At 52.1% G+C, this 26,059-nt stretch overlaps 5 protein-coding genes across 5 annotated transcripts; 2 read left to right on the plus strand and 3 right to left on the minus strand.

Annotated features, from left to right (window-relative positions):
• Positions 1 to 2,666: 2,666 nt before the first annotated feature.
• Positions 2,667 to 3,329, plus strand: SMAC4_04374 (mitochondrial 54S ribosomal protein mL58; the record flags this gene model as incomplete). The annotated part of the gene is made up of 1 exon (XM_003343668.1): positions 2,667 to 3,329. The coding sequence occupies one exon, from the start codon at positions 2,667 to 2,669 to the stop codon at positions 3,327 to 3,329; it is 663 nt and encodes a 220-aa protein (XP_003343716.1).
• A 96-nt stretch (positions 3,330 to 3,425) lies between these two features.
• SMAC4_04375 (uncharacterized protein) lies at positions 3,426 to 6,438 on the minus strand. Its single transcript, XM_003343669.2, has 4 exons — positions 5,864 to 6,438; positions 5,422 to 5,719; positions 5,121 to 5,353; positions 3,426 to 5,061 (listed from the first exon to the last, which is right to left on the minus strand). Exons 1-4 carry the CDS (start codon positions 6,109 to 6,111, stop codon positions 4,437 to 4,439), a joined length of 1,404 nt encoding a protein of 467 aa, XP_003343717.1. The 5' UTR covers positions 6,112 to 6,438; the 3' UTR covers positions 3,426 to 4,436.
• A 3,500-nt stretch (positions 6,439 to 9,938) lies between these two features.
• Positions 9,939 to 13,824, plus strand: SMAC4_04376 (uncharacterized protein). The gene is made up of 4 exons (XM_003343670.2): positions 9,939 to 11,238; positions 11,324 to 12,069; positions 12,135 to 12,778; positions 12,857 to 13,824. Exons 1-4 carry the CDS (start codon positions 10,123 to 10,125, stop codon positions 13,213 to 13,215), a joined length of 2,865 nt encoding a protein of 954 aa, XP_003343718.1. The 5' UTR covers positions 9,939 to 10,122; the 3' UTR covers positions 13,216 to 13,824.
• Positions 13,825 to 16,439: 2,615 nt separating this feature from the next.
• Positions 16,440 to 19,818, minus strand: SMAC4_04377 (uncharacterized protein). Its single transcript, XM_003343671.2, has 5 exons — positions 19,210 to 19,818; positions 19,083 to 19,149; positions 18,890 to 19,014; positions 17,074 to 18,815; positions 16,440 to 17,015 (listed from the first exon to the last, which is right to left on the minus strand). The coding sequence occupies exons 1-5, from the start codon at positions 19,360 to 19,362 to the stop codon at positions 16,868 to 16,870; spliced, it is 2,235 nt and encodes a 744-aa protein (XP_003343719.1). The 5' UTR covers positions 19,363 to 19,818; the 3' UTR covers positions 16,440 to 16,867.
• Positions 19,819 to 22,683: 2,865 nt separating this feature from the next.
• SMAC4_04378 (uncharacterized protein) lies at positions 22,684 to 25,828 on the minus strand. The gene is made up of 2 exons (XM_003343672.2): positions 25,049 to 25,828; positions 22,684 to 24,990 (listed from the first exon to the last, which is right to left on the minus strand). The coding sequence occupies exons 1-2, from the start codon at positions 25,426 to 25,428 to the stop codon at positions 22,884 to 22,886; spliced, it is 2,487 nt and encodes an 828-aa protein (XP_003343720.2). The 5' UTR covers positions 25,429 to 25,828; the 3' UTR covers positions 22,684 to 22,883.
• Between the last annotated feature and the right edge of the window lie 231 nt (positions 25,829 to 26,059).

Genomic DNA, 26,059 nt, shown 5'->3' on the forward strand with positions numbered 1-26,059 from the left:
CGACGGTCCAAACCGACCCACTCTCCTCCTCTAACTCTTCGGAGCTAGTATCAATGTAAAATACGGTAATATGGACTGCCGTGGTAGCCTGAGAGTCATGCGAAGGGCGTAAAGGCTCGTTTCGGTCGAAAGATCACCAATGACAAAACATGGAATAGTTCCTAGAGGTATCACCATCACGATATCAAGTACTGTCTAGGCTGGTCTGAATCACAGTTGATGACACGCCAAAGGCCTTGTTTCTAACCTTCTGGTCATTTCAAGGTCCAACTTTCATGCTCACTAGCCGCCAAGCTCCGGAAATTCCGCAGCGAATATTCTTGAGAAGAGCAAGGAACAAGCCGACACGAGAACGTGCTTGACGGTTGTTGAGCCATTGACTCTACAAACGGTTGTGTATCTCACGATACTGGCCCGAACTTCTCACCCCTCTCTCTGGACCATGGTGTGCTACCAAAGCTTTTCTCGTTGCGGCAATAAGACCCAAGTGATTGGAAGGCGTGGTTAACCCCTTTTGGCCACAGTCAGTTGTGTGCATCACTCAGCAGACCTCAAACTCAGCCCTGAGAAGCGTTGGACCAAGGGAGGGGGTTTTTGGACGAAAGAGAGTGTCGGCCGGATGCGGGAGGTGATATGAGTCTGGTGATACGGAGTCGTACCTGATGTCGAAGGAATCCGGGAGATAGGGCTTGATTGGGCCGACCAGAAAACCACCGTGTCGCATAATGGAAACCAATGCAATCAAAATATTTCCCTTTGGTTGCCGCGACCTGATACTCTGCTGAGACGAACTGACTGACTGTATGACTGTCCAGACACATGGTCGCAGTCGGTCGCAGTGATGGGATTTGCGCACCTCTTGCAGCGTCAACGGTATCAACAACACTCAGCTCACTATTCTATCAGATTTCATCACCAAGTCATCACAATGACTCCATCAAAGCCCCTCCCACTTACACTACAACAACTTTTGCAAAAGGGTCTCGCCTCAGTCAAAGTGTCGGATCAAGTTCCGGCGTCGTCTTACTGAATTAGGGCATGGCCTCAGCCCACTTGTCGATCACAGAAAGGGCACCTGATGCCGTGGGGTATTGGATGTGCCTGGCATTTCGACCCTGAAATTGAGAAGAGAATCAGGTGGGGAAAGCGCTATCTACGTCACACGCCCAGCGTCCGACAATGAAACTTTTACAACTTCACACCTGTGTCGCTTTGTGCACACTACCGATGCCATTCCATGCCATGCATCCATCATCCATCTCGAGACCTTCTTCTTAAGCTTCCGGTTGTATTCAGAACTCTAGACTCGGGCCCGACAATACCCAACATCGGTTGCTCAAGGTATACAAACCGTTGCATCTGTGGTTGCTTCCCAGGACCACGACACAGCCTGGCGCAACAGACAGACCCGAGACCATTGCGTCTCCCCCTGGACCATTAACAACAACCCAGGAATCCGGGGAAGCAAATGCGGGGTTGCAAACCTCAGTTGGGAACCGAACTCGCTTGTTGTTTCCAGGGTCTTTTTTTCTTTCTTTACAGAGGGAGTCACGGTGAGTCAGGTGAGTGGCTCTTCAAAGGGAGCTGAAGCCATCCGCGTAGGTATCTCAGCTACTGTACACACCTTGATGTTCAATGCTGATGTTGGTGGTATTTTTGGAGGTCTTTACGAACTCGGGTGACGAAAATGTGAAGAGCTTTGTTAGCTCACCTCGAAACCCCTGCATAACCGTCACGCGTTTCCAATTCGCCTCAAAGGTGTCCGATACACTCCGACGAAGGCCAAATGGGCCGACCGAACAACAGCGTGATCGTGCCTTGTGTGTACAAGCAGTATGATTATTGTTTCATACGCTTCTCTCCTGTTCATGCGGTACCCGTAGTCTCCGACCACTCATGGAAAATCTGGACAGGTAATGACTAACTAGCAGTATCCGAGACACGTGGAAGGTCGTCGGACTGAGGTGAACTGAAAAACGGAATGTACCAGCGGCCCGAACCAACCGGGCAAGCTGGGCCGGGACTAGTTATCAAACAACATGGGATGAACCGAAGAGACCCACTGTAGCCGGCCGTCAAGGTCCGCAGAAAATCGGGGATTGGAGCGGAGAAGTGGAGCAGATAAACCGGAGCTCCCGTTGAGTGGCCCAAGCGTTGTTTACCTTCAACCCCGACCTACTTGGACCGTGCACTCTGCACGTGACTTTGATAAGCGGTTTCCCGAGAAAAAGTTCATGTCCAATGTGGGATGGCGAGCCCGCGCGGAGCTCGATTGAGAGACAGAGACGCTGAACGTGAACGAGGCCGATTCGAGGTGGACGGGTGAACAATTTGGACGACCAGAATCCCTCCTCCCATTCGCGATATCCCAAAAGTCGACAGGCGTCCAATTGCAATTTTGCGACGGAAAACTTGAATCTGAAAAAGTAACAGAGCGAGACACTCATAATCATCCTCTTCTTGTTGAACTTGTTGATCCGTCCTCGCCTCTTTTTTTCCCGCCTGCAACCCGGACCCGAAACCTCGTCCCCTCCTTTGACAATTCCACCCACCCTCGGCTCTCCGACCAATCCCGTCGTCCCCGTCTGTACAACTTCTTCACTGAAGCCCAGCAACGACGGTCACCTAGAGTGTAAACCAACAGACAACAAACAGAGTCAACAAAAATGGAGGCATCTCTTTCCCTGTTCCGGCCCGCGGCCACCTGCTGCCGCCGCGTCGCGCTCTCCTCCACCACCACCCCGGCCGTCGCCGCCGGCATTTCCGTCCGCTACCAATCGACCGCGAACCGGACAAAACGCATGCTCAACATCCCCCCGCACGAGTCCTTCCTCGACGTGCCCGTCGACGGCGACCGCATCATCTTCAACCCTCCGTCGTCCGAGGCCTCGGTGTACCACACGCCCTTCAAGTTCCTTCCGCGCTCCGACCCTCGCCGCCGCGCCAACATTTACAAGCTCTTCCAGACTCCTCCTCAAGCTGCCCCTACTACTACGCCAGAGGCCGGCGCCGCCGACGCCGCTGCCGAGGGACAGCTACCGCCCGTCCTCTACAACCCCACAAAGTCGTACAACGTCACGGCTGAGCAGGTCGAGGAGATCCGCCAGCTGCGCGCCAAGGACCCCAAGAAGTACAGCGTCACCTACCTCAGCAACAAGTACAACTGCACAAAGGTGTTCATCATGATGTGCACCCAAGCGCCCCGTGAGCACCAGGAGGCGCACAAGCTCGCGCGTGCCAGGATCGCCGAGAGCTGGGGCCCCCGCAGGGCGGCTGCCAAGCTGGATGTCAGGAGGAGAAAGGAGATGTTGCATCGTGGCGAGATATAAGTGCGGAATCGGGTGGACTGGGATTGCGATTGGGGTTGTTGGGGAAAGCGTTGTTGAAGAAGGGGGAGGGGCGAGAGGAAGAGGACGGTTTAGGGCGGAGGAGGAGGGAGCGGGTGAGGGAGAAATGAGAAGAAGGGAGTGGTCTGGTCTGGTTTGGTCCGGCTTTTGGTTGCTTTGCTTCCCGCGCGCGGTATATATACTTTTCTCTGGTAACCCGCTGTTTTGGTCTAGCTGGCGGGTTTGGGACAGGGACACCTGTTTATCTTGCCGTCTGAGGATAGCGCCAAAGGGAACAGGACGATTGCCTAGCTTAGCTCATCTCAGCCCATCGTTATGCGCGTCGGGCCAGTGAGTGAGCGGATTTTCGATAGGCGCAAAGGGGACGGGTGATAGATATACCACCACCAGCAACTCGAACCCCCCAGTCGTTGACCGACCGACCGACCGGCCAGTCAGCTAGTTCCTTCGATCTACCACCCCAAGTCCGCCAGCCATGGCACGAAGAGCGAGCCAGGAGGAGATTGTTGCCATACCCACTTTGTATTACTAGTCACAGCACAGCGCATAAAAAGGGGAGACAGACAGACGCATTGGTCACGACTATTTGCACGCCTTGTACGATCAGGAATAGGTATGGGGAAACGGAAAATGGGTCGGGTCGGATAGGGGTTCGTGATGAGTGGTGAAAGCCTACGTTGAGCCGGCAATACACCTCTGTACATATGTCCATGTCATTCTCATGTCTTTGTTCAAATACCACTCGCGCGGCATTCATCAAAGCAAATGGCGAAGTGAGAACAGAGGTGAAGAGACAATTAAGAGTCTTAAGTTAGCCATCGGACCAAACCCAATTTTCGGGGTTCCGCTATGACTGAGGAAACAGTCCCTACCCGGGAGCAACGGAATATTGTCCGTCTGGATGACTAGAAGCCAGTAACGTTATCCGAAACCCACAACACCTCGTAAGGCTACAATCTTGGTTTCCCCTTCCTCTAATATACTCCAAAAACCTCCATACCCTTTTAGTCCAAAGCAAATCCCCCAGCAAGCGACGATTACGACTGTCATCCAAAATACTACGACGCCTGTACTGGTCACCCCGGTTTCCTATTTTTCCTCAAGCGCCTTGCACCTGGCCTCCTGTCTGGCAAATTCGTAGTCCAGTTTTCCGGGAATCGCCCTCCAGCACCAACCGCACCAACTCCTCACCTTTGCCTGCATCTCCCGGCCAAGGATATCGCCTCGATCCCTTTCGTCAGGCCACTCAGGAACGCAAGCCCCGACCTTGATCATCCGGACCAGCTTCTTCTTAACCACACCGCCGATGCCTTCGATCTCATGCCGCTCATAGCCGGGCTTCAGCATAGGACTAGGGGTTCTGCGTTCGAGACTGGGCAGGGTAAAGCCAAGACCTCCCGCCTGAGATGACGAGGAAGCGCTACTACCGTTTACACTTCCGTTACTGCTTGCGGTGCTGGCAGTATCGGTGCCCCACAGAGCGATGGAAATGTTGGAATCATTCGAGACAGTGGTGGTGGAGGGAGACGGAGTGTACACATAGGTGCCGTCGGCTTCTTGAGCATCTTCGGCGTCACAGTCGATCTCCTGTTCTCGCTTCCGGGCAGCGCAGCAGTCACTCCCGCGGCCGCAAATGACACCGCGATCGCCTTCGCCAATGCCTGTGCCGAGACCGCCGAGGACATCGGTGTATTGGTTACGCCATTTCCAGATGCTGGTGATAGATGACATGTCAGCGCCTAATGTGAATTGGGTGGAGGCATACCAGCTTACCTTTTGTAATCATAATCGTCGTTTCGTATTGTTTTACCGCATGGCTGGCAAAGCCAGACGCCGTCTGTGTCACATTTGCAAATGGCTCTTTGCACCTCGTCCGACTCGACGGAAAACTTGGGCCCAAGGGGTGGCTTTATGAGATTCCCGATGGGCGCCTTTGCGCATGGTACGCACAGCCGGCGGTGTCGGTCGCGGAGCACAATCGGTGCCGGAGGTTTGATGGCACAATTCTAACAACAAATTTCGGACTGGTCAGCTCTTTTAGCTCCAAAGAACCATGGTAACATCATGTACTTACCCGGCAAACGACAGTTCCGCAACGACGACATCCTCCAACCATATCGCGAGCGCATTGACCGACCTTGCAAGGTTTATTGGATCTTCCCATCTCTTGCATGTAAAACCAGTTGGTGGTACGAGCGCGATACCGCAAAACCGCATCGGGGTCGATAGGAAGGTCTTCGTTGGAGCAATGCAAGGTGGAATCAAGGAGCGACCTGCGATATTGCAGTAGGTTCGCCCTTAGTTGCCGGCAGGTTCGCGACAGGCTATCAAGCGTGTTCAAGTCAATGGAGGCAGCCAGAGACTTGACGATACTGGTTATTGGAAGATTTGAGTCAGTAATTCACCCCTCCCGTTCGCGTGAAGAGAAGGAGAGGGGAGAATCCGAAGACATGTCAAACATGGGGGATCTAGAAGAGTGGAAGAAAACGGGGTGGAAAGTGGTGGTGGCCGCCTACGGATAGCATCCCAAAGCCAGTGTCATGCGGGAGTTCTGGTTCGGATTCTCCCTGACAGCGGGCTCGTGAGCCTCCTCGCGATGTTTCTCAGTGTTCACGCTGCCCTCGCCCTCCATCTTGGTCCGGCCGATGTCGGTGACGATCCCCGTTCCAGTACCATTCCTAACCGGCAGGTTCAAGCCATGATGAAAAGGCTGAACCTGGCCGGGGTCGACATCCTCGTCTTCAAGATCTACAAAGACGGCCATGTTCGAATGTCGGCAATACGGTTGTTGATGGTGCCGATACAAGGATTCGGAGGATCGAAGAATCGAGTGCCGTCGGTGTTGATTCCGTTGTTATCGGTGATAGCGATGGACCAGATAAGCAAGAACGCCGGAATCACTGGATCAAACAAAGGGGAAGGGTGACCGGAAAAGGACGAAACAGAATTATAGGGGAAAAGCAATGATAAACTGGAGATTATCGCAACATTGAAGAAGACAAGTTGACCATCACAAATCACAAAGAGGAAGTGGAAGGGATGTTGTTTTTCGACACCAGCTTGACGTCTTGATGGATGACGACAATCCATGGAAGGAATGGTAGAGGCCCGCTTTCCTTGTAAGCCGCCGTCCAATGACTCCACATTGTAGCCACTGAAATCGCTAAACAGGGCACTAAACCGGGCTGTCCTGCAGGGGATATTGTTAGAGATCAGTTCGTCCACGCTTCTGGAAGGTGGGGCAGCCAGCGCTTCTTTCTCGTGTCTCTCCTTCCCCGATCTCTCAACAACCACCCATCTTGAAGACAGAAGTGCCCTCGTGCCTTCCCTTGCTTCACCGAGTTGAAGGAAATGAACATGTGACCTTGCAAATTTTCTTCCCCTCGCACCAACTTTGGTTACCGATCGGTTGGTGATCCCCTCTTTTTACTAGAATATCACACTGCACACTCACCGAACCTGGGAACCGAGTATCTCCTCCAGCTTTTCGTTTTTTTGCTTGGTGTTTGACGATGATATTCTTCTTTACGACAATTTCCCTCGACTTCAATCATGACGCGCAATTCCTGACGCGTTTTGTTCGAGACCACCTAAACTGAACACAGTCGGCGCCGCAACATGCTCGAGTCGGCCGCCCGACGTTTGATCTTGTCCGGATCATTGGACATACAACCATCCACGGACCAAGACATCCGGTGTCTCCAGCGTTACACTGCCCCTTGAAGTTCGGAACCGACTAGTGCTGAGGCTCAACGCCGATCCGGTCAATCAGTCCAAAGTCCCGGAAGCCGAAAGAAAAAGAACAGCCATGAGCACGGCGTCGGCATGTCAGGCTTTCTTTCATCTTGGCGGTGCTAAGAACACGACGGCAACACAACCTCCAAGCCCGACTGTGCGATATGTTGGACAACTTCCAAGTGCCGACTGGGCACAATGGTGTGCTACTGTGGCGCCGTATCGCCGTATCTCATGACGAACACAGCGCAAGGTCAAGAGCTAGCGCCGGCATCCAAAGCGCCTCATGTTGGCGAGATGCTGTGCTGTGTTCGACCACGTATCTTGCCAGCGGATTTCTTTCGGAGCCACGCGCGTGGCGTTTTGACTTGATCAGCCACCAGATTCTAGGTATTCCGACACTCAGGGCATTGCCTGATCCAAGGTGCGAGGTTCGAGGTGGAAGGGTATCTTCACCAGTACCACGGATCAGTCGAGCGACCCTTGGCCGTATAAGACAGCTTCGATTTCACCCTTCCGTCCCGCGAGACTGGTCTCAAAAATAGAAACCCGCTCCTGAGACCCCAAACAGCCTTATCACGCCCGCTACGTCCTATCATTTCCTTGTCACGAACCCAGTTCCGAACGACACCCGCACATCTTGTTCCGATAATCCAATGTGCTGGACTGGTCAGGATGCATTTAATCTACACAAGGCAGTCAGGCTTACCCGCCCCGGTGGCTGGACCGCTTCTCGGTTTTGGACCCCTTGCCCAAGCAACGATAAGGCATGAGTTAAGGCCTAGGGGTTGTCTGAGACCGTCATCCTCCTAACATCAGGTTCTCTCAAGTGAAGACTAAATATCAAGGGCTACTTACGGGAACCCCCAAAACGTGACATGAGATCGGTGTGTTTCCACGAACGAACACGCAAAGCTCGACCTGCCCTCAATGTTCAGATTCAATCATCGCTTGCCGCTCGTGGGGGTCTTTACGAGAAAGCTCTGCGTGGCCAGAGGCGTCGGTCAATCTTGCGCCTGCATCACTCTTACATTCACGGTCAGCCGCAGGTACCAAGAACGCCATTTTGCGGCCTGACACGGTCAGTTCATCATGAAGCATCAGTATACAAGGTTCGGAACGATAATCTTCAATGTTGCTGGAGATAGATTGGCTGGCCGACGTCTGATGTCTGCAGAAACGGTACGAGTTTACGGGTCACTCCGTTTTCTCTCTGCCGTTACTCTCAACACCAAAAGTAACACTGCCTGCGGTGGCACGCATCGCAACTGGATGGCGCTACGCTTCTCGTGCAGAAGTAATGAATATTGGCGCCAGCTGGAACGTCAGTGCCCAGACTCGCCAGGCCGCAGCGAGCTGAAGACCCTCCATGCGTGTTACGGTGCCATTCGAGCCTTCGCTATCGATTCTTATCGAAAGGCACCCCCTCCAGATAGCATCGGCCAGTCGAAACTCTGTCCCTCACCTCATTCTTCACGACTTCCGAAGTCTTGCTTCATGGCGTGCGCCGCTCCTCCATCGTATGTCTCATCACATCCAGAGCCAATTTGTTTTCCCGATGATCTACACGAAGGCATATCAGCCCTAGAGTTTAGAAATGAGGGCGTCTTGGGCGTCCAAGGCACCTCAAAGATGTTCTTGTGCCAAGCTCGTATTTATTGAGGGGCAATCAAGAATATCGCAACAAACCCCCATGGTCATGGTTTCACGGCGAGAACGGACCGTGCAATCGCAACCACGTTTGGAGAAACCCACGGCGACTTCCCTGGGCAAGCCTGGGCTACAGGGATTGTGGGATCTAAACCTTAAATGGATGATCTACGCCGACCACTCCGAGGCTGGAGATAACGGCCTTTGCCATCTTTCATCGAACGACCTGTTAGGACTTGACCGGCCTTTGCATCAGCCGTGGCATATCGTCTGGAAGGACTCAAGACTGGCGGCAAGATGGTATTGGCCAATGTACCATACAGAGCCCAGGCGGCCACTACTGCTGTGAGAGTTACTCCGGCTTCTTTACGCATCAAATGGTCGGCTGTCAATAGGCCAAATCCATCAATGCTAGGCCGAACAGGTTCTGCAAGTTACACGGCATACGAGGTGTTGATATGTAGGCCATGTTCCACCACACCACGATACCCAGACTGGGCAACTGTCGACCGCTTACTGTTGGATTTAATGATGTTCTCTCCGCTCATTCACCTCTTGGCCACTTGCCGAATACTGAACCGTCCAATCAGAAGACACACATGGAACAAACCTAGGTCTCCTAAACATTCGGAATGTGAAGACGTGGTTTCTCTGACTTTCTGTTTCTGCCGCAGCCCGTTCTGAGCTTGCCTGATTCGATCCGTCAAACGGTACCCTCATAGTCCAAGAGTCAGGCTTGTCTGTGAGAGCGATGGTAGACCTTTCCGTAAACCGTCTCGCGATTTCGCTACCGTCATCCTTCTCAGCTGCCCGTTTTGGTATATGGACGAATGATGTTGGACGAAACGGCCGACTGTCGAAGTGGGTGGGTAACATTGCATAGAATGAACCGTAGACTCCAGACGTCTAGACTTCCTGCATGTCACTCTTCACGACCTCAGCTGTATCCTGACATGAGGTCTGGTCGTGTAGGATGCAGCCTTGCAGATTCGCTTATCACTCGGTGGCAGGGGAAAAACGCAAAAATAAGATGAAGGTGACGGTGGAGCAATTCTGTGGCGGTCGACATTGAGGAGTGCGGGCCACGCATCACCAGCTGCTTGGTAAAACAGGGCGGCGACATGTGAAGTTGCGGTGCAGGTTGTCAGCGCTTTATCAGTCAGAAATTCCTATCAGATGCACCACGGTTCTTCTCTGCTTGTTCATCTTGCGTCTTGGGGTCTTCCACTTTCACAACCAAGCTTACAATTGCAGATGTGCACCGGCGTCATACACATCCCCTCTTTCATCGTTCAACACTGCAGGGTGATCTCTCTGGGTTGGCCTTTCGGCAAGGTCGCCGGGCTCAATTGTTTCCTTCTAGCTATTGACTGGAGAAATAGAGACGACAATGAAGGCCTTCCGATCATACTTCACACCCACGCGGGCGGCGGTCGAGCGGGACGATGGACGGGCAACTCGTAAGAGTAACGAAGACGACAAGTTGCCCGAGCAGCAACGCGAGAAACCTTCCGGGCTAGGATCACCAGGATCACCATCGAGTCCTGCAACATACGATGGCAGTGCTGCAGTTACACCCCGTTCGATTACCCCGTCTCCAATGCCCGGGGGTATGCTCGCAGTACCAGGTACGGCTCACCATGGCTCACGGAAACAGAATGGCCGGTTGACGCCCTCTACTGCCGGCTCGACCAAGCGATCTACGGCTGGCTCCTACTCATTCCGGCATTCTATCTTTCCGGCTGGAGACGTCCGAAACAGCGATTCGGGTGTGGTGGCCAAGGTCAGAAACGACATGATGGTCAACTCGCTATTCGAGCAGATGTGTCGAAAGCAGTACAGTACAGGCGTGGATCCATACGAAGGCGTCGTGTTGAAGGAGTCACGCGGCAACTTCATCTGCTATCCACCACAAATGGCGGCTATCCCCGAATCGCTCTACGCCATGATCACGCAGATGAATGTCCGATGTGCCATGACAATCAACACACACGTTGTCCGCACAATCCTGAACGGCATCAGCAGGAGGGGAGGTGATATCAACTTTGTACCGCTGCCGGACGGTTTGCGTGTGCAGATCCTCCGCACAATGTCGGATCTGCCCAAGAGTCAACTCCATCAGTTTGCTGCATTCATTGACGACGCCAAAATTCTGGTTGTGTGGGCCGATGAGCCCGAGAAGATCCTCTCCTGGGCAGAAGACCTCGAGAAGAAGCTGATTGAGCTCATCTGGAGCACCAACAACGATGCAGATGATGAGGAAGCTGACGAGAAAGGAAATGTGACAACAAATGTGCAGGAAGTTGACGGGAATGTGTTGGAGCAGGCAAACGAGCAACGCCCGGTTAGACTGGAAAGTGCATTCATCGTGGCTCTGACTATGGCGTTGTGCGTTGCATGTCTCGGTCTCGGATGGAGAGCGCTTGCGTACGAAGCATCTGTGGACGGAACCTATATCCGATTTGCCTTGTTGGCGGTCTCGCCTATTCAGTTGTTCGTGAGCTTGGTACGCATTTCCCCGAAATTGCTTCTGTTATCGAGACAACAATCATCCCAGCCATCACACCAGATGCTAACTATCGGTATTACAGTTCTTCTTCCAAACACTCGCCGGCAATCTGTTCCAGGTCTTCGGTCCCATCAGCTCTATTGATAATAACAGCAAATACTACAGCGGGAAGCCACCCCAAAGGCTTGATCGTCACCTGCACACGCTGCCCCATGTCACCTTCCAGATGCCCGTATACAAAGAAGGTCTCGCGGCTGTTATCAAGCCTACGGTAGTCTCCGTCAAACAAGCAATCAGCACCTACGAGATGCAAGGCGGTACCGCCAACATCTTTGTCAACGACGACGGTATGCAGCTCATCAGCGATGAAGAAGCCCAAGCACGCCGCGATTTCTACGACGAACACAACATCGGATGGGTGGCACGCCCGCCCCATAACCCCAAGCCGAATCTTGAAGATGGCGAGACAGTGTTCCTTCGTCGTGGCAAGTTCAAGAAGGCCAGCAACATGAACTACGCACTCCACACCAGCAACCGTGTCGAGGAAAAGCTGAGCACAATCAACCGTATCAGTAACTGGACCAATGACCACGAAACAGCCGCCTATCAACAGTGCTTGAACGAGGTTCTGCGCGAAGACGAAGGCCGGACCTGGGCTGAAGGCAATATTCGGGTTGGCGACTACATCTTGCTGATTGACTCTGATACTCGTGTTCCGTCTGACTGTCTATTGGATGCTGTTAGCGAGATGGAGCAGAGCCCTGAGGTGGCCATTCTCCAGTTCGCTTCTGGCGTCATGAACGTTTCCGATTCGTTCTTTGAGGGAGGGTAAGTGAACTCCTGCGTTTCCCTTATTCTGTCAATATATCATGGCTAACCGTCATTCTTTGCAGTGTCACCTGGTTCACCAACCTGATCTACACAGCCATTACCTTCGCCGTTGCCTGCGGTGATTCCTGTCCCTTCGTCGGCCACAATGCCATGCTTCGCTGGCAATCCCTCCAGGACGCCGCAAGCTACGAGGAAGACGGCTACGAGAAATACTGGTCAGAGTCACACGTGTCCGAAGACTTCGACATGTCCCTGCGTCTCCAATGCGCCGGCTACTCCCTCCGCTACGCCTCCTACACCGGTGAAGGCTTCAAGGAAGGCGTCAGCTTGACCGTCTACGACGAGCTCGCCCGCTGGGAGAAGTACGCCTACGGCTGCAACGAGCTGTTGTTCCACCCCATCCGCTTCTGGGTCATCCGCGGCCCTTTCACCCCGCTGTTCCGCAAGTTCCTCGGCTCCAGCATCGCCCTGCCCAAGAAGTTGACCATTTGCGCCTACATCGGGACGTACTATGCCATCGCAGCGGCATGGAGCTTGTCGCTGATGAACTACTTTTTGACCGGCTGGTTCGAAGGGTTCTACGATAAGTATTACCTCGACTCGTTTGCCATTTACTGCTCGATCATCGTGGTGTTTACCGCTCTGGGTAACTTTTCGCTTGCCGTCCTTCGGTACCGCACGAATAAGCAGAATCTCCTTACCGGCTGTAAGTTTCCATCCTCCTCCTTATTCCTTTCCCTGCCATACCCTCCTACCCCCAATACTAACCCCTCTCCCTCACTAGTAATCGACAACCTAAAATGGATCCCCATGTTCACCATCTTCCTCGGCGGCATCTCCATCCACATCACGCAGGCTATCCTCTGCCATTTCTTCGAGATCGACATGGTGTGGGGCGCCACGGCGAAAGAAGTCGAGGAAGTCCATTTCGGCCAGGAAATCGTCCGCATCCTGAAGCGCTTCAAGTTCACTTTCTTGTACTGCTTCTTGATGACCGGTCTGATCGTCGCTGGATGGTTCTTCTTCCCCCATCCGTGGAAGATCCAGAAGCTGTATAGTGTGTATCCGCTCGCTAGCATGGCGGTTACGCACTTTACGCTGCCGGTATTGTTGAATCCTGCTTTGATGATGTTTACTTGGTAAACGGAAGGTGGTTAAGGTGATGTAGTGGGGTGGGGTGTGCAAGTGAGCAGGTGCAGTAGAGGCGAAGAGGGGAGGGGGAAGGTGGGGGATCAAAAGAGAAGTGGAAGATGCGACTGGGAAATGGGAGGAGGTGTTGGATAAAAGGTGGTTCCTTCCCAATTCACGAAGTGTCAGGCACTGCACCGGTCGCCGGTTCTCGGAAAGGAATGATGGAATGTCCCCTTGGCCAAGTGGTCAGTGGAGGTCTTAATCGTTAATCCACACGGAAACAAGGCGCACTCAAAGACTCGAGGACAAAAGTCTTGCAAAAGTAACACACAGTAGCACGTACACGTACTAGATCGTCTGTTTCTCTCTTCTTCCTTTGCGGTGTTTTGGTTAGTTGGTGGCTTTCTCCTAGCATACTGAGTACATAAACTACCTCCACCTACATATGTAATGGTCAAGGGCATACATACATAACTTGGAAACTATCAAACGGGTGAAATGGCTCATGAAGATAACAATCACAGGGGTACATGTATCTGGATGCAGTGCTTTGCTGTTTCCAACATGACATGACTGATTAAGCATCTACCATAGAAGGTATCTGCCTCGATGAGGTAATAGATCAGGTCTAGGGAATGTCGCGATCATACATAGATAGGGCAGTCGCTGCATCTTCGTTGGCCTTGCAGTTAGTTGCATAGACGGAAGGAGTGCAAGCTTTGGGGGACCGATCTTGACTGCACGGAAGGCTGCGGGGGCCAGGACGGATCGAGGCAATGTATATGTACAGGTATGTACTGGCTTGCTTAGCTGGAACTCGGAAGGGACTCCGACTCGAACCGGATCTTGATTCTTGAAGGAGTTCCAGCCGGAACCGATTCTTGGGAGGTAATTTCGAACGGCACTCACTGCATGATCGAGAGGCGAGAACGAGGAGGTACTTACATGGAAGGCAAACGTACCTACTTTGCCTACCTCACCTACCTAGTATCCAAGTCAGAAGGGAGAGCTCCGTTCATTCTCGTCCATTCCTTGCCCGTTAAGTTGCGTCCCTCTCCGTCCCGTTCCGTCCCATACCTTCCCGTCCTTAAGACACTCACATGTCCCCGGACCCACCTACCGTATAATTCAGGGCCATTCAGATTCCAGGTCAGGTTCAATCGTGCGGATTCCGTAGGGCTAAAGGTCTGCCAGTTGCATTTCGATGCATGTACCTGGCTGTAGAAGCAAATGGCACATGTATAACCCTGCGTTGCCGGCCTAACCTGGAATCTGAATGGCCCGGAATTATACAGTACTGCTGGCAGTCCGACGCCAGGACATTAGTAAGGGGCGAATGACTGAATGTAAACAAACGATGCTGGCGGGCGATGAGCAAAGGCAAGGCGTGGACACTCGGCAGGGAGAGGGTTGACAGTCACTTTTTACATGATTGATCTGTCTTAGGGATGTAGTGGTGGTAGATAGTTGAATTGACCTCTGAATAAACATGGAATAACAACAGCACTGCCGGCAAAGGCGTGTTGTGTTGCACGATCATTACCTAGGTAGTCTCTCACGTCAAACGTGCGCTCAAAGACTCAATTCAAATGCTCCAAGATAGGATAGGATAGTTGTCGTTCACTTCAAATCAAGGTAGCGTATAGAAAGGCAAGCATATAAATATATCAGCCAACTCTATTATTAAGAGTAGGTTCTCGTACGCTACTTGTAATCTAAGCAGTGTTGAATACAACATACAGAATATCGCTAATTCGTTTCCTGGAGTAGTAGTATGCTCCAGTAGTAGTCATATGCTCCTTGTACAGGTTCAGGAGATGAATTTCTGATGTGGTGCTAGGCGGTTTGGTCTCTTTTACGGTTGCAAATGGCAAGCCAACTCGGCGGGCCATTGCTCTGGTCTCCATCTACCTACTCAGGTAGTCGTTTTGGACTGCTCTTGTCTGCACTAGCCATTTACATCTAGTCGATAGAGGTGTGAGATAGACGTTGAGCGAGGAAACTGAAAGCACTTGCACATATAACCTCCACATTACTCAACAAGTTATTGGAATTGAAGCGGCGTTAATCAGCTATTTGCGGTCGAAATGTCCGTTTACCATGTAATGAAAGCCCCGTAGATCAGACTAACTGCTCCCTTCCTACCTTGGTCAAGTTGTCCAATTTGCAATCTCAAAATCCAACTCATGAGTAGGTAAGCAATCCTCATTCAAGTAGTACATCCTCCGCTGATTCGGGAAATATCCAAAGATACATTAAACGGAAAAAGCGGTGTGGTTGACTAAACCGACGCCTCCCATCTCTCGTAGCGAAGGAACTAGACCCCATTTTTCTGTCGAGGTTTGATATTTCGTGGAAGTTTCTCCGACGTATATGGCCAACTCGATGCTCCAAATTCTCCATGGATCCGCTCGTATTTGGATGATGTAAAATATTGTCCCCCATCTCCAGACTGAGCATCATTTTCGAACAACATCGGGGCCAGGTTCGACTGTCCCGATTGCCTGGATCTCTTGACAACAGAACCTAACACATCCTTTCTCCTCCAATTCTTCATTTTCTCTTGATCCCGTCTTTTCAGCCCCTCCGTAACGTGATATTTCCGACTTCCTATCGGCGGATATGGGACGTGTTTGTTATCTTGAACCCGCGCATGTCATCCATTACCGCCCGCTACCAAAGCTAAATTCCATCAGCGAATATCTCAAACCAGACTACCCCATTCCCAAACCTGGATTCCGTACATCTGTTGGCACCTCATGAAATCTCAAGTTCGCAGGGACCAAGTGGCAAAAGTGGGGTACCTGTCCAGTTCGGAGGTGCAATATCGTGAAGGAGTGTCCTGGTAGAGAAAGTAGAGAGAAGGGATGTCCGAAATGGTTCGAACTTCGAAGGCGTAGTTCAAATCGGGCTTTAACTGCCAAGACATCGATCGGCTTGGATAAGAGTTGTCAAGGTTTTCTGGTACTATCGCTTATATGCAACCACTCGATAACATGCAGTTGGAAAACTGTGACTCAACCCGAAGCTCTGGACAATGGGGGTGCTGTGTGCTTCAATGATGTCAATAAGCAGACACTGTCGGATACCGAGTCGTAAACACGTACAAAATGATGCAGTTTGCAAAAAGGAAATATGCGCTTGAGAGGGTTTGCAAGTAAAGGAGACCCGGTTACAGACACCTCTCGACACTCCCGCTCACATCTACGTCCGAATACGACGAAACAATTTACAGTCGCTGAGTTATTTTATCAGGTAATGATTTGCCTATAATATACTACTGCTAATAGACCGTTCAGGTCAGGGTCCTTCTCTTAGAATGTTTTCAGCCCCTTATGGCAAAAAGAACATCAGCAACACCGCTCGCATGCGTGCTTTTCAGTCTTCTCCCCTCAGCAACCAACACCCACCCAGCAGTATGCAAATACCATCATAGTACCTTCTCTTTCTTTGAAGTGATCTTTTGTAATCTACCTCCTCCCAGTCAGTCCCTTTGTCGAGAACCGATCTGACTATTTGATGTGACGGAAAGGGCCGCGCCAGTAGTCCATGTGAAAACCCTAAACGCCGAATAATGAAATTGCGAAAGCCAAAAAGCTGCAGACTAACAGACGCTTTGATGGAAAGATAACGGGTCGTTAAAAGATGAGCAGCTGGAACCAGATTAAATGAGCTCGGAGAGCGCCTTGTTCCGGTTGTCCTCGACAGCCTTCATAAAGGTCTCGTAAGGAGTAAGGGTTCCGAGTGCACGGCGCATATGCGCGTTAACGATCTGCAGGCCGTAGATGTAGCTGGCATTGACCCATCCGAAACTGTTCATCATGTCAGTGACTGTGTTTTTAGGAACCCATAGGAATGTCTCAAACTCACCCTTCTTTGGCAACTCCCTTGAAGTCCAACCCTTGGTTGCCATACTCGGCATCGACTCTGTGTGGGTCAATGGGCCTCGTCACATCGTACTTCTCGACTACGACGCCGTTGAAGTCCACGAACGCCTTGGTGATCATGAACAGCCACTTGTACGCAAGACGCTCGGCCTCCTCGTTGAACCCGTACCGGTACAGACCAGTCCAGGCGAGGATCTGCTGTGGCGCCCAGCCATAAGGGAAATCCCATTGACGGTTAGGGCGCTCCAAGCCAAGCTCGCCACGAGACTCCTCTGTTCCGGAAAGCAGACCACCGAAAGCCTCCAACTTGGGCAGAGCCTTGGTTACCATGGCAGCTGCCTGCTTTGGGGTGCTCACACCCGCCCACAGGGCCCAGAAAGTGGTGGCACTTTCGTAGTTGCACTGCTCGCGCTTGGCGGTGTTGTAGTCGAAGTACATGCCCGCCTGTTCGTTCCACAGGTACTTGTCGATGGCCAACCTTCTGCGCTTGGCACGACGGTCCCACATTGCCGACGTCTCGAGCTTGCTAGCACCCGGGTGGGTAGCGAGCCAGTCATCCGGCACCTCGAACTTGTCATGGAAGACGTTGCGAATGGTACGCGCGATGTCGGTCTCGTACTTGAAGAGAAGCGAGTTGAGATCGATGGTAGCTAGATCGGCGCAGATACCTTCAAAGCGGTATGTGGTATCGTGGCCGGACTCACGAACAGCTCTGTCGTGCATGAAGTAGTCGTCGAGCGTGGGCTCCTTGATATCGCCGTGGTTATAAGCGTGTACAAACTCGTCAAAGGTCATGTTGTGCTTCTTTGCGTAGGGTTCAAGAATATGGATGAAGTGACCAGCCTCAGTCTCGGGAGGGACGCCGAGACCTTCAGGGCGGTACCTCGAAAGACCAGTCACAGGGTCAAGGCGAGGCTCAGCTGTCCAGACGCTGTAATATTCCTTGATTGCGGCCAACAGAGACTGGCGAAGGAACTCAAGAGCGCCCGGCTCGTGTTTGATCTTGTCGTAGACGCGCAACGCCATATCCGTTAGGAAGGGGGGCTGGGACCGGCACAGGTAGTAGGATCGAGTGGCGTTGAGGATCTTTCCGTAGTGCTTGATGCAGAAGCAAAAGTTTTGCACCATGGACTTGGCCAGATCGACCTTGTCGTTGACCAGCAAGCCAAGAGACTCCATGTAGCTGTCCCATCCGTAGAGCTCGTTGAAGCGACCTCCAGGCACAACGAAAGGACGGCCGCGGAGAGTCTTCTCGCCGGTCTTGGGATCCACTACTTCTTCCATGTCTACGGCTAGGAGACCAGGCTTGGAGTTCATATCGCGAACGATCTCGGGGGTGATCTTCTCGGGAAGATATAGAACATCCAGGCGAAGCTCAGGTCTGTCCAGGGCAACCTTCGTATAGTACGCGTGCTGCTCCGGTGCTCCTCTGGGAATGTAGATGCGGGGTCGGGGATCGTCGGTCCAGTCCTTGGGGTCACGCGCCGCTATTTCGATGCTGGACGCATCGATTCGGCGGGTCAGGCCCTCCCAGAAATGGTCTTTGATGAGTCGCGATAGTCGGTTCACGGGGTTCTCGTTGAGTCTGGCCTCATCGAGAATGATCTGCTTACGACCGTATTCCTTGGCGAGGGAAAGCTCCTGAAGAAGGTTGGAGAGCATGTAGGTGCCACGGATGTCGAAGCGGTTGTATCCGTTGGACGCAGCGGTTCGGAGAGACAGGACCTGAGGGTTACACCAAGTTAGCGCTGTGTAATACCTACCGCGACTTCCAACCCCTTGGTGGCGTTTCCCCGTACCTTTGGTCCGTTGTCCTCAATGGTAATCTGCATGTTGCCATCCGTGTCCTCTTGCGATTGCAGACTTTGTAGTGTCGGCTCGACCTGGATAAGGAAGCGGCGGGAGTGGGGGATCGTAGACTCGTCTGTCCAACATCATTATCAGCGTGTGTTTCGCACGGAATCGCTAGCTGGCAAGCGGTTATCTTCGTACCATGGCTGCCTCTGCGGTAGGGCTCCTTCTGAAGGCCTAGACGTTCAAACTGCTTGAACAAGCTGTTCTATAGGTGGTGTCAGTAGATGCTCGATAAGCCATGACAATCTGCTTGCAGGATGCATACCTGGGAGTAGGTACGGGTTCTGGCGCCAGCGCGGTAGTTATGGTGGCGGTCTTCCGTTGTATAGTATGTCTTCGCATCGTCATAGACATTGTAGTCGTCGATCGAGAGGTTGCGGCCCCGGCCTTTGCCCTGCGGGGACGTGGGGGCTGACATTGTGGTTGCCTCCTGAGTCTTGCTTGTGTCGAGATACGGAACTGTCAAGACGGACGGATTCGATGTTCGAGGATACCTTTGCGCGGAGGGAGAGAGAGAAAAAGATGGGGCTTTGTAATCGGTAGACAAAGTCGTCGTTTGGTTTGATGGGTGCTCGATGGAATCAGTTGGGCTTTGGGAACAGCCAATCCTTTTTCTTTAGGTGAGCCGATTTGTTGTTAGGTGAGGTTGGCAAAGGAGGAGGGGAGGGCAGGCAGGACAGGGTGGGCCACGAAGTGACGCTACGTCAGGTCTCCAGGAGGTGTTGGGGTCAGGCTAAGGTACTGCCTAAGGTAGCTCTGCAGCAAAGAAGGAAAAAGCGGGACGGCTCCCTTTGGGTTGCGGTTCCAGGTGCTGCCGCCGTTGCTCGCTCAAAAGAACCAAGAAGAACCAAATGGCCGTTTTTTATATCGAAGGGAGGTATCAACTTATGATATATAGGGAAATTGAATTATGGGGATGGCTTGTCTCACTTTATTAGGTGACATATGTTGTATGGAGGGTTGAGATGGATTCTGTCTGGCTGGTTCCGTCCGGGACTGTGATGGATGGATGGCGGGCGGCGGTTGAGGCGGGTAGCAGTAGCAGATAGCGGATGCTTGTCTTGGGTCGTGCTTTTGCAGTGCAGACACACACCTTTTTCAGTGCAAAAAGACGGGACGGGAAGCTCTGTCTGTGTTTCTGGTACAGTGGCCCAGGTTGGGAAGTGGCAGGCAGCTATTGTTGTTAGGAAGGAAATTGGAACCACGGCGCCCACTCCAGCGATGCGGTCACGCGGACCCATAATGCGGTGGGGGAGAGACCAGGGTTATGGCACTGGGACCATACACAACCCTGACAACCCTTGACAGAACCCTGGCAATGGAAAGCGGGATGTGCACGGGTGGGCAGGTAGGTACTTTGAGACAAGGTACCGGGTTCTCCAGAACGGTGATGGAAACATGGATTGTTGATGGATGGAAGCACGAGCGAAGCACGAGGAGGCGGAAGAGGAGGCTGGGGTTCACCCAGCTGGAATGAAATGTATTCATGGCCAGAAGTATTGGTCTGTGGAAATGACCTGAGACGAAACCACAAACGAGTTCCATCCTTTTCACGTTTCCTTTTTCCGTTCTTGTCCTTTGATAGCCGACACCGATGTGAACGTGAAGGGCTGAAGGTATCGGAGTTTAATCCTAATAGTCTCGAGCCAGGATGACAGCAAGAAGGTAACTGGTACCTTTTCTTAGCTAGGTCACCCGATGCAATCTACTTCAGGGTCCAGCTGTGTATGATTGTTTATGATTTTCCTCCGCTCTTTTATAAGGTTGGCGAAAACAAAAAATGAACGACGTTATGAGGCTCAGATGGCTGACCCTTTTGAAGGATGTTCCAAACGGTTTTTTTTGGTTTTGCAGGAATCAGTCTTGAAAGGTTCATTCGTTCTTGTTGTGAGTGAATGCAAGCTTTTTCTCAAGAATCCAAATCCAGCAATCACAGCGTCGCAACACTTGCCCCTCCTCTGCCCTCCCTGCTCGGCAGTTCCAATCAGATCGGCCGACGATGGTGGGGACCCTTGAAGGACTGCTGTGGCAAAACATCATTTGACAAAGTCCATCCACAAACTCTCACACATCCATACGGAAGGGTCCTTGGGGCTCTGTGCGAAGGCCTGTGAGCTTCTGTGAGCCCTCCTGATGGTGTTGAGGTTCGTCAAGAATTTTATCTCCAGACATTACCATTCGTCAATCCAGGATCTTCGCCTGAAGCAATTGGCCAACGGGCAAACGGTTGTGTTCAAGCCTCCCACCCTCCTCTACCGAGTACGTATCTTGGTCTGTGAGCGGGGACACTGACAAGATGTTGTAAGTTCTTGAACAAAGGACAGCTTTTCATGTGGTCCAACTTTACTATCCCCGGTAGAAATATCAGCAACGAGCCACGAGTAAACAACCGCAACCCAAGCTCTTTTCTTTCTCTCAAATCCGTTGGCCAAATCCGAAACAACAAATGTCGTCGCGCCCAGAAGCTTCCTTCACTATGGTTCGCAGTGGAGGACTATAGCACCCGGGCCGAATTGCGGTGGGCTCGCCAATGACAAAAAGGCTGAGACCTTGCTCCCAACAACGCACACCGAACAAGGTCTCAACGTTTTTGTCACTCCGCCAAGACGACGATGGAATCGATGATGGAGCAGAAAGCTTAACTGGTCCATGAGGGTCCCACCATGACGACGTTTCTACAGTCAGTATCTGCAGGTCGATAGCGGTAACAGTCTTGTGAGACAGCAGAGACAGTAGCATTCGGGCGGCAACGGAGACGACGACGACGACCTCGGGAAGATCATTTTGTTTTCTAACATGATAATAACCGACTGGGTGTTCTCCGGCGACAACGGCGTCACCAGTGTGTTGGTATGAGAGTGCCTTTGTAGTGTAGAAAGTGCTGCCCGTGGCGTTGCCAAGCAACTGGAGTCCCGATTGTACAGAAAATCGCACTTCAACCTGTTTTCACGTCTCATGAACCGAGCAATTCTTTGTACGTGTTTCAACCACCATGATCATCCCAAGTTCCCACAACCCAAAATAGGTCAACACTCTCACCCAGACTCATCACATCCCCAACCCAAACGGGGATCAAATTCACAAAGTCATACGAAAAAAGTATCTTGAGGTCCCGTGCCCATCCTCCATGCGGCAATAAGCGAAAGGAAGATGCAAGTCTGGGGCGCTGGCACACATACCGGTACCCGGATCCCCCGATTCCCCAAAGTTCGTGATGGGCGTGGGTGTGGGATATAGCGTGGGGTGACACACACCTCGACACACACACACACACACACATCTCGTAAGCTTGAAGCTGTTGTCGATTTACTCAAAGGGGAATTTGACGAGAAGCCCGACGTTGTAGAAGGTCCGAGTTCGGTTGACGTCCGACTTCACCTCCAGTAACGGGATCTGGTTTGTGTTCTGGGGATTGTATGCTTATCCCGATTTCAATACAGCTGACTTCGATACACGACAGGTCAAAAAGTCAACAAAAAAAGAGAGAAAAAAGACGGACAGATATCATACAATGTATGTGGGCGGCACATCAGCAATTCTGAAACAGCTTTCATCATGAATAGCCATAGCGATTTCAACCCAAGATATTTGACATATGTAAACGGCCATGGTGGTTGCTACTAAAGACCCTATGCTATTGGGTATGCATTGCAACAGAACTGAAACCCGAGATTCCCGCCCAAATGCTACTGTATCAAAGGAATGACAATTCATAGTGTAGGTACATTACATATCTCGGACAACTAAATGCTTGGCTCGTATACTTGGTGGTCTAGAACACAAGACGCCTAATCCATTTTCCATACCTGATCCCAACAACCAGACCACCGGTACCGAGCATCCCGGAGAACCTCCCATTCGAAGAGCCTCTCATGCAACCATCACCCCAACCACGCACCATCCAACTGACCGCCATTTTGTTCTTTTTTTCGAGACATTCTACTTTCCCCAAGCCAACTCCCCCGGATCCTCCCACTTGATCGGATGCACCAACATACTTCTCAAACACATCCTCCCTGTCCCCTCTTCCTCTTCCTTCCTGCCACCCCTGAGTCTACCTCCGGTCTCTCCACTTCCCGTCGCCTTCTCTCCCTTCTCCCCTCCTGCCGGCCCTTCCACCTGCGCATACCCTAGCCACCGTCTCCACAAAGTACCGGCAAACTGCGCATCATAATACCACGTGCTCCCCTTATGATGGTACTCATTCTGGTACTGATACGGACTTCCTTTTCCACTAGTCGTATGATCTCTACCACCGTTGAAGGTCTTGTCGATGGTTTCGAGGTCCCATTGTCGGTCGAGGGACACTGGGTGCGGGGCGTACACGGCTTTAAGACCGTAGTGTAGGGCCATAGTTGTGGGGAACATTTCGGTGAACATGGCGTGGTGGAAGCGGTAGGTTTCTTCGTGCATCACGTTCAGGAGACGGCGGGAAAGGCGGGATGCGGTAATGATGGAGGCACGCCGGGGCGGGGGAGGATGAGAGCGGTCGTAGCCGGTTATGTCGAGGTGAAAAACCCAGCCAGAGGAATCGGCGTCGAAAATGGGGTTGAGGGTGATTAGGTCAGCGTCTTCGTCGATGCCGCAGGAGGTAAGGTCTTCGGCGGCATCGGTTGTAGCAGTGGTGGTGGTGGTGGTGGTGGTGGCTTCAAGGTCATCGTCAGGAGAGCCGGCTCGAGGTGGGCGGTGGTGATGATGACGCTGATGTGCTTGTGCTTTTGGGTGGCGTTGTGGATATGGACGCGGATTCACAAAAGTGACAGCGTCCTTGGGGCAGGTTGGAGGAAGGAAGGATACGCTGCGCTTTTCGGACCGTAGGTTCAAGTGCCCGGGAAAGTGGACGGGACCCATGACTGGGCGACGGCCACTCGCAACAGTCTGGTTGTGAACAAGTCGGGTAAAGTTGTCCCAGCTGCCGTGGTAATGCGGAATGTAGTACCGCTCTGAACGCTCCCACATCTCGTGGCGAGACTGCTTCTTGGCCCAGGTGCCGAGACGGTCAAAGAGCTCGTAGTAGTTGCCTATCCACCGCATGTCCATCTCCCAGTTCCAGAAGTGGTCATACTCGGGGTGTTCCTGGGCAAAGTGCTGGAGCGGGAAATGAGCGCTGCGGTAGACGCCGTGGATGTCGCTGAAGCTTGGGTTGGTGAACGACCGAGCGAACCGACCGGGATAGTACAGACGCATCTGGTCTTCTGACCACAGCGTACAGAGACCGTGGAATTCCGGGGGCACGTTGTCATCCAACACCTTTTGGACAGCCTTTGGATCTGCCCAGATTGGCTCGTCATTGTCCCGGACATGAAGGAGGAAGTGCACCGTATACTCGCCTCCTGATTGTAGCGAAACTTCGGAGATCATTGCACGGAAGTTGAGGACTGCGTGTTCCGTCCAGGGAAAGCCGATATACAACCGCACTACAATCGCCGTGCGGGCAATCTTTTTGCGCTGATGTTGCTGGAAGACTTGCTTCTGACCTTTCACCATTCTCTCTGTTGGAGTAGTCGTTGTGCTATTGGGAGGTTCAAGGAACCGCTCCTTGTTGGCTTCAAGGCATCGGGTCTGAGCATCACCCCAGTCGACAGTGCTGTAGTCAATCTTGCCCGTCTTGGCCCACACAATGTCGCTTCCATTCTTCTCGGTATCCATTCCCACGTCGAGGCCGCCATTGTCATAGCTGTAGCCCAGACCATAGGGTCCATACCTGCCGAACCTGTCGAAGCAAACATCGTCCCTTAAGCTGAAGAGCTTGTGTGAACCTATGACAGGCTCCGGTAATCCCTGTGGAAGGCCGTTGTACGCGAGGACATTGGGGACAGGTATTGTTTCCTTCTTGTCGAGGTAGCATGGCTTGACATCGTGATAGTTACTCGCGTATTGGGATGACCTGTAGTCTGGTTGTGGGACGTACGGCGTAGGAGTGGGTGTTCTTGAGAAGGTGACCGTAAGGGGCGGGGTATCCTGCTGATCACTCATGCCTGGGTATTCCGGCTTATGGTCTTTGACTGGTACCAATGTTTTTACCCCATTGAAGAAGCCATCAAGGCTAAGTATGTTAGAGATGGATGCGAAATTGGGGACAAAGCACTGGCGTTTTCACTTACCGTTTGAAACGCAGCCATTGAGGTGACTTTGCTTGCTCCTTCATCTTGCTTTTTTCGTACGCGTCTGCTAGCAAGAACATGAATGTGGCTGCATTCTCTGCCTCATCGAGGTGGTCTTCTGTTTGCGTTTCTACCCAGGTTCGGTTTTGGGCTTTGACATAGGGGGCTTTGCCATCGGTTATGGAGACACCTCTCTTCGAGAGGGTTATTGCCGAGAGAGTAAGTATTGCGACAGTCCATAGTATCACCCTTCGGTATAAACAGTGACTGATGAGTGTCCGTACTTGAACTCGCTGCTTCTTGCAAGCCACGAAAGGGAGGAGAGGTTTCTCCTTCGCTGTAGATTTAAGGCCGGATGACGGCTTGGATGTCCGGATCATGAAGAAAACAGAGATGGACCAACGGAATGGCCCTTGCAAGTGATCAGGGGCAACGATGCGATCTAAGCCAGAGGACTCTGGATAAAAACAAACAATCCTGTGATCATGCAAGTTGAAACCCGGGTTCAATCAGGCGGTATAAGGAAGCTTTGGAAGCACCAAGAAAGTATCTTGAAAAGGAAAAGAGGAACACATTGAGACATGACATGAAGAGGTCAGTAAAAGAAAACAAAAGGGGTTCCGTATGTACACTTTACTGACAATGTGGATGGATCTGATCATGCTTGAACTTGTAAAGCTCTCTCATGAGAAATGTGCCATATTGATCGGTCTTCGCCGGACCATCTGGTATCATAGCCCGGCGGTGCAGGCACAAGACGTGACATGGTTGCAGAAAACTAAAGCAAAGCACTTCCTTCGGCTTGTGAACAAGGCTCGCTCGATTTTTTGCATTCTGCGGGGGCGTATCGGTTCTTAGCTCTTCTCACTAGGGCCTGGAGAAAATGGAGCTGACATGGCGATTCTTTTCAGGTGGGACGGGGAGCCTTCCGGGGATGAGAGTAGTTTGGAAATACGGCTGGTGTTGAGGATGTCTAGTGACCCGGGCCGCCATGTTTCTCTTGGAGTAAGA

This window comes from Sordaria macrospora, chromosome 2, assembly GCF_033870435.1.
Source record: "Sordaria macrospora chromosome 2, complete sequence".
Taxonomy (NCBI): domain Eukaryota; kingdom Fungi; phylum Ascomycota; class Sordariomycetes; order Sordariales; family Sordariaceae; genus Sordaria; species Sordaria macrospora.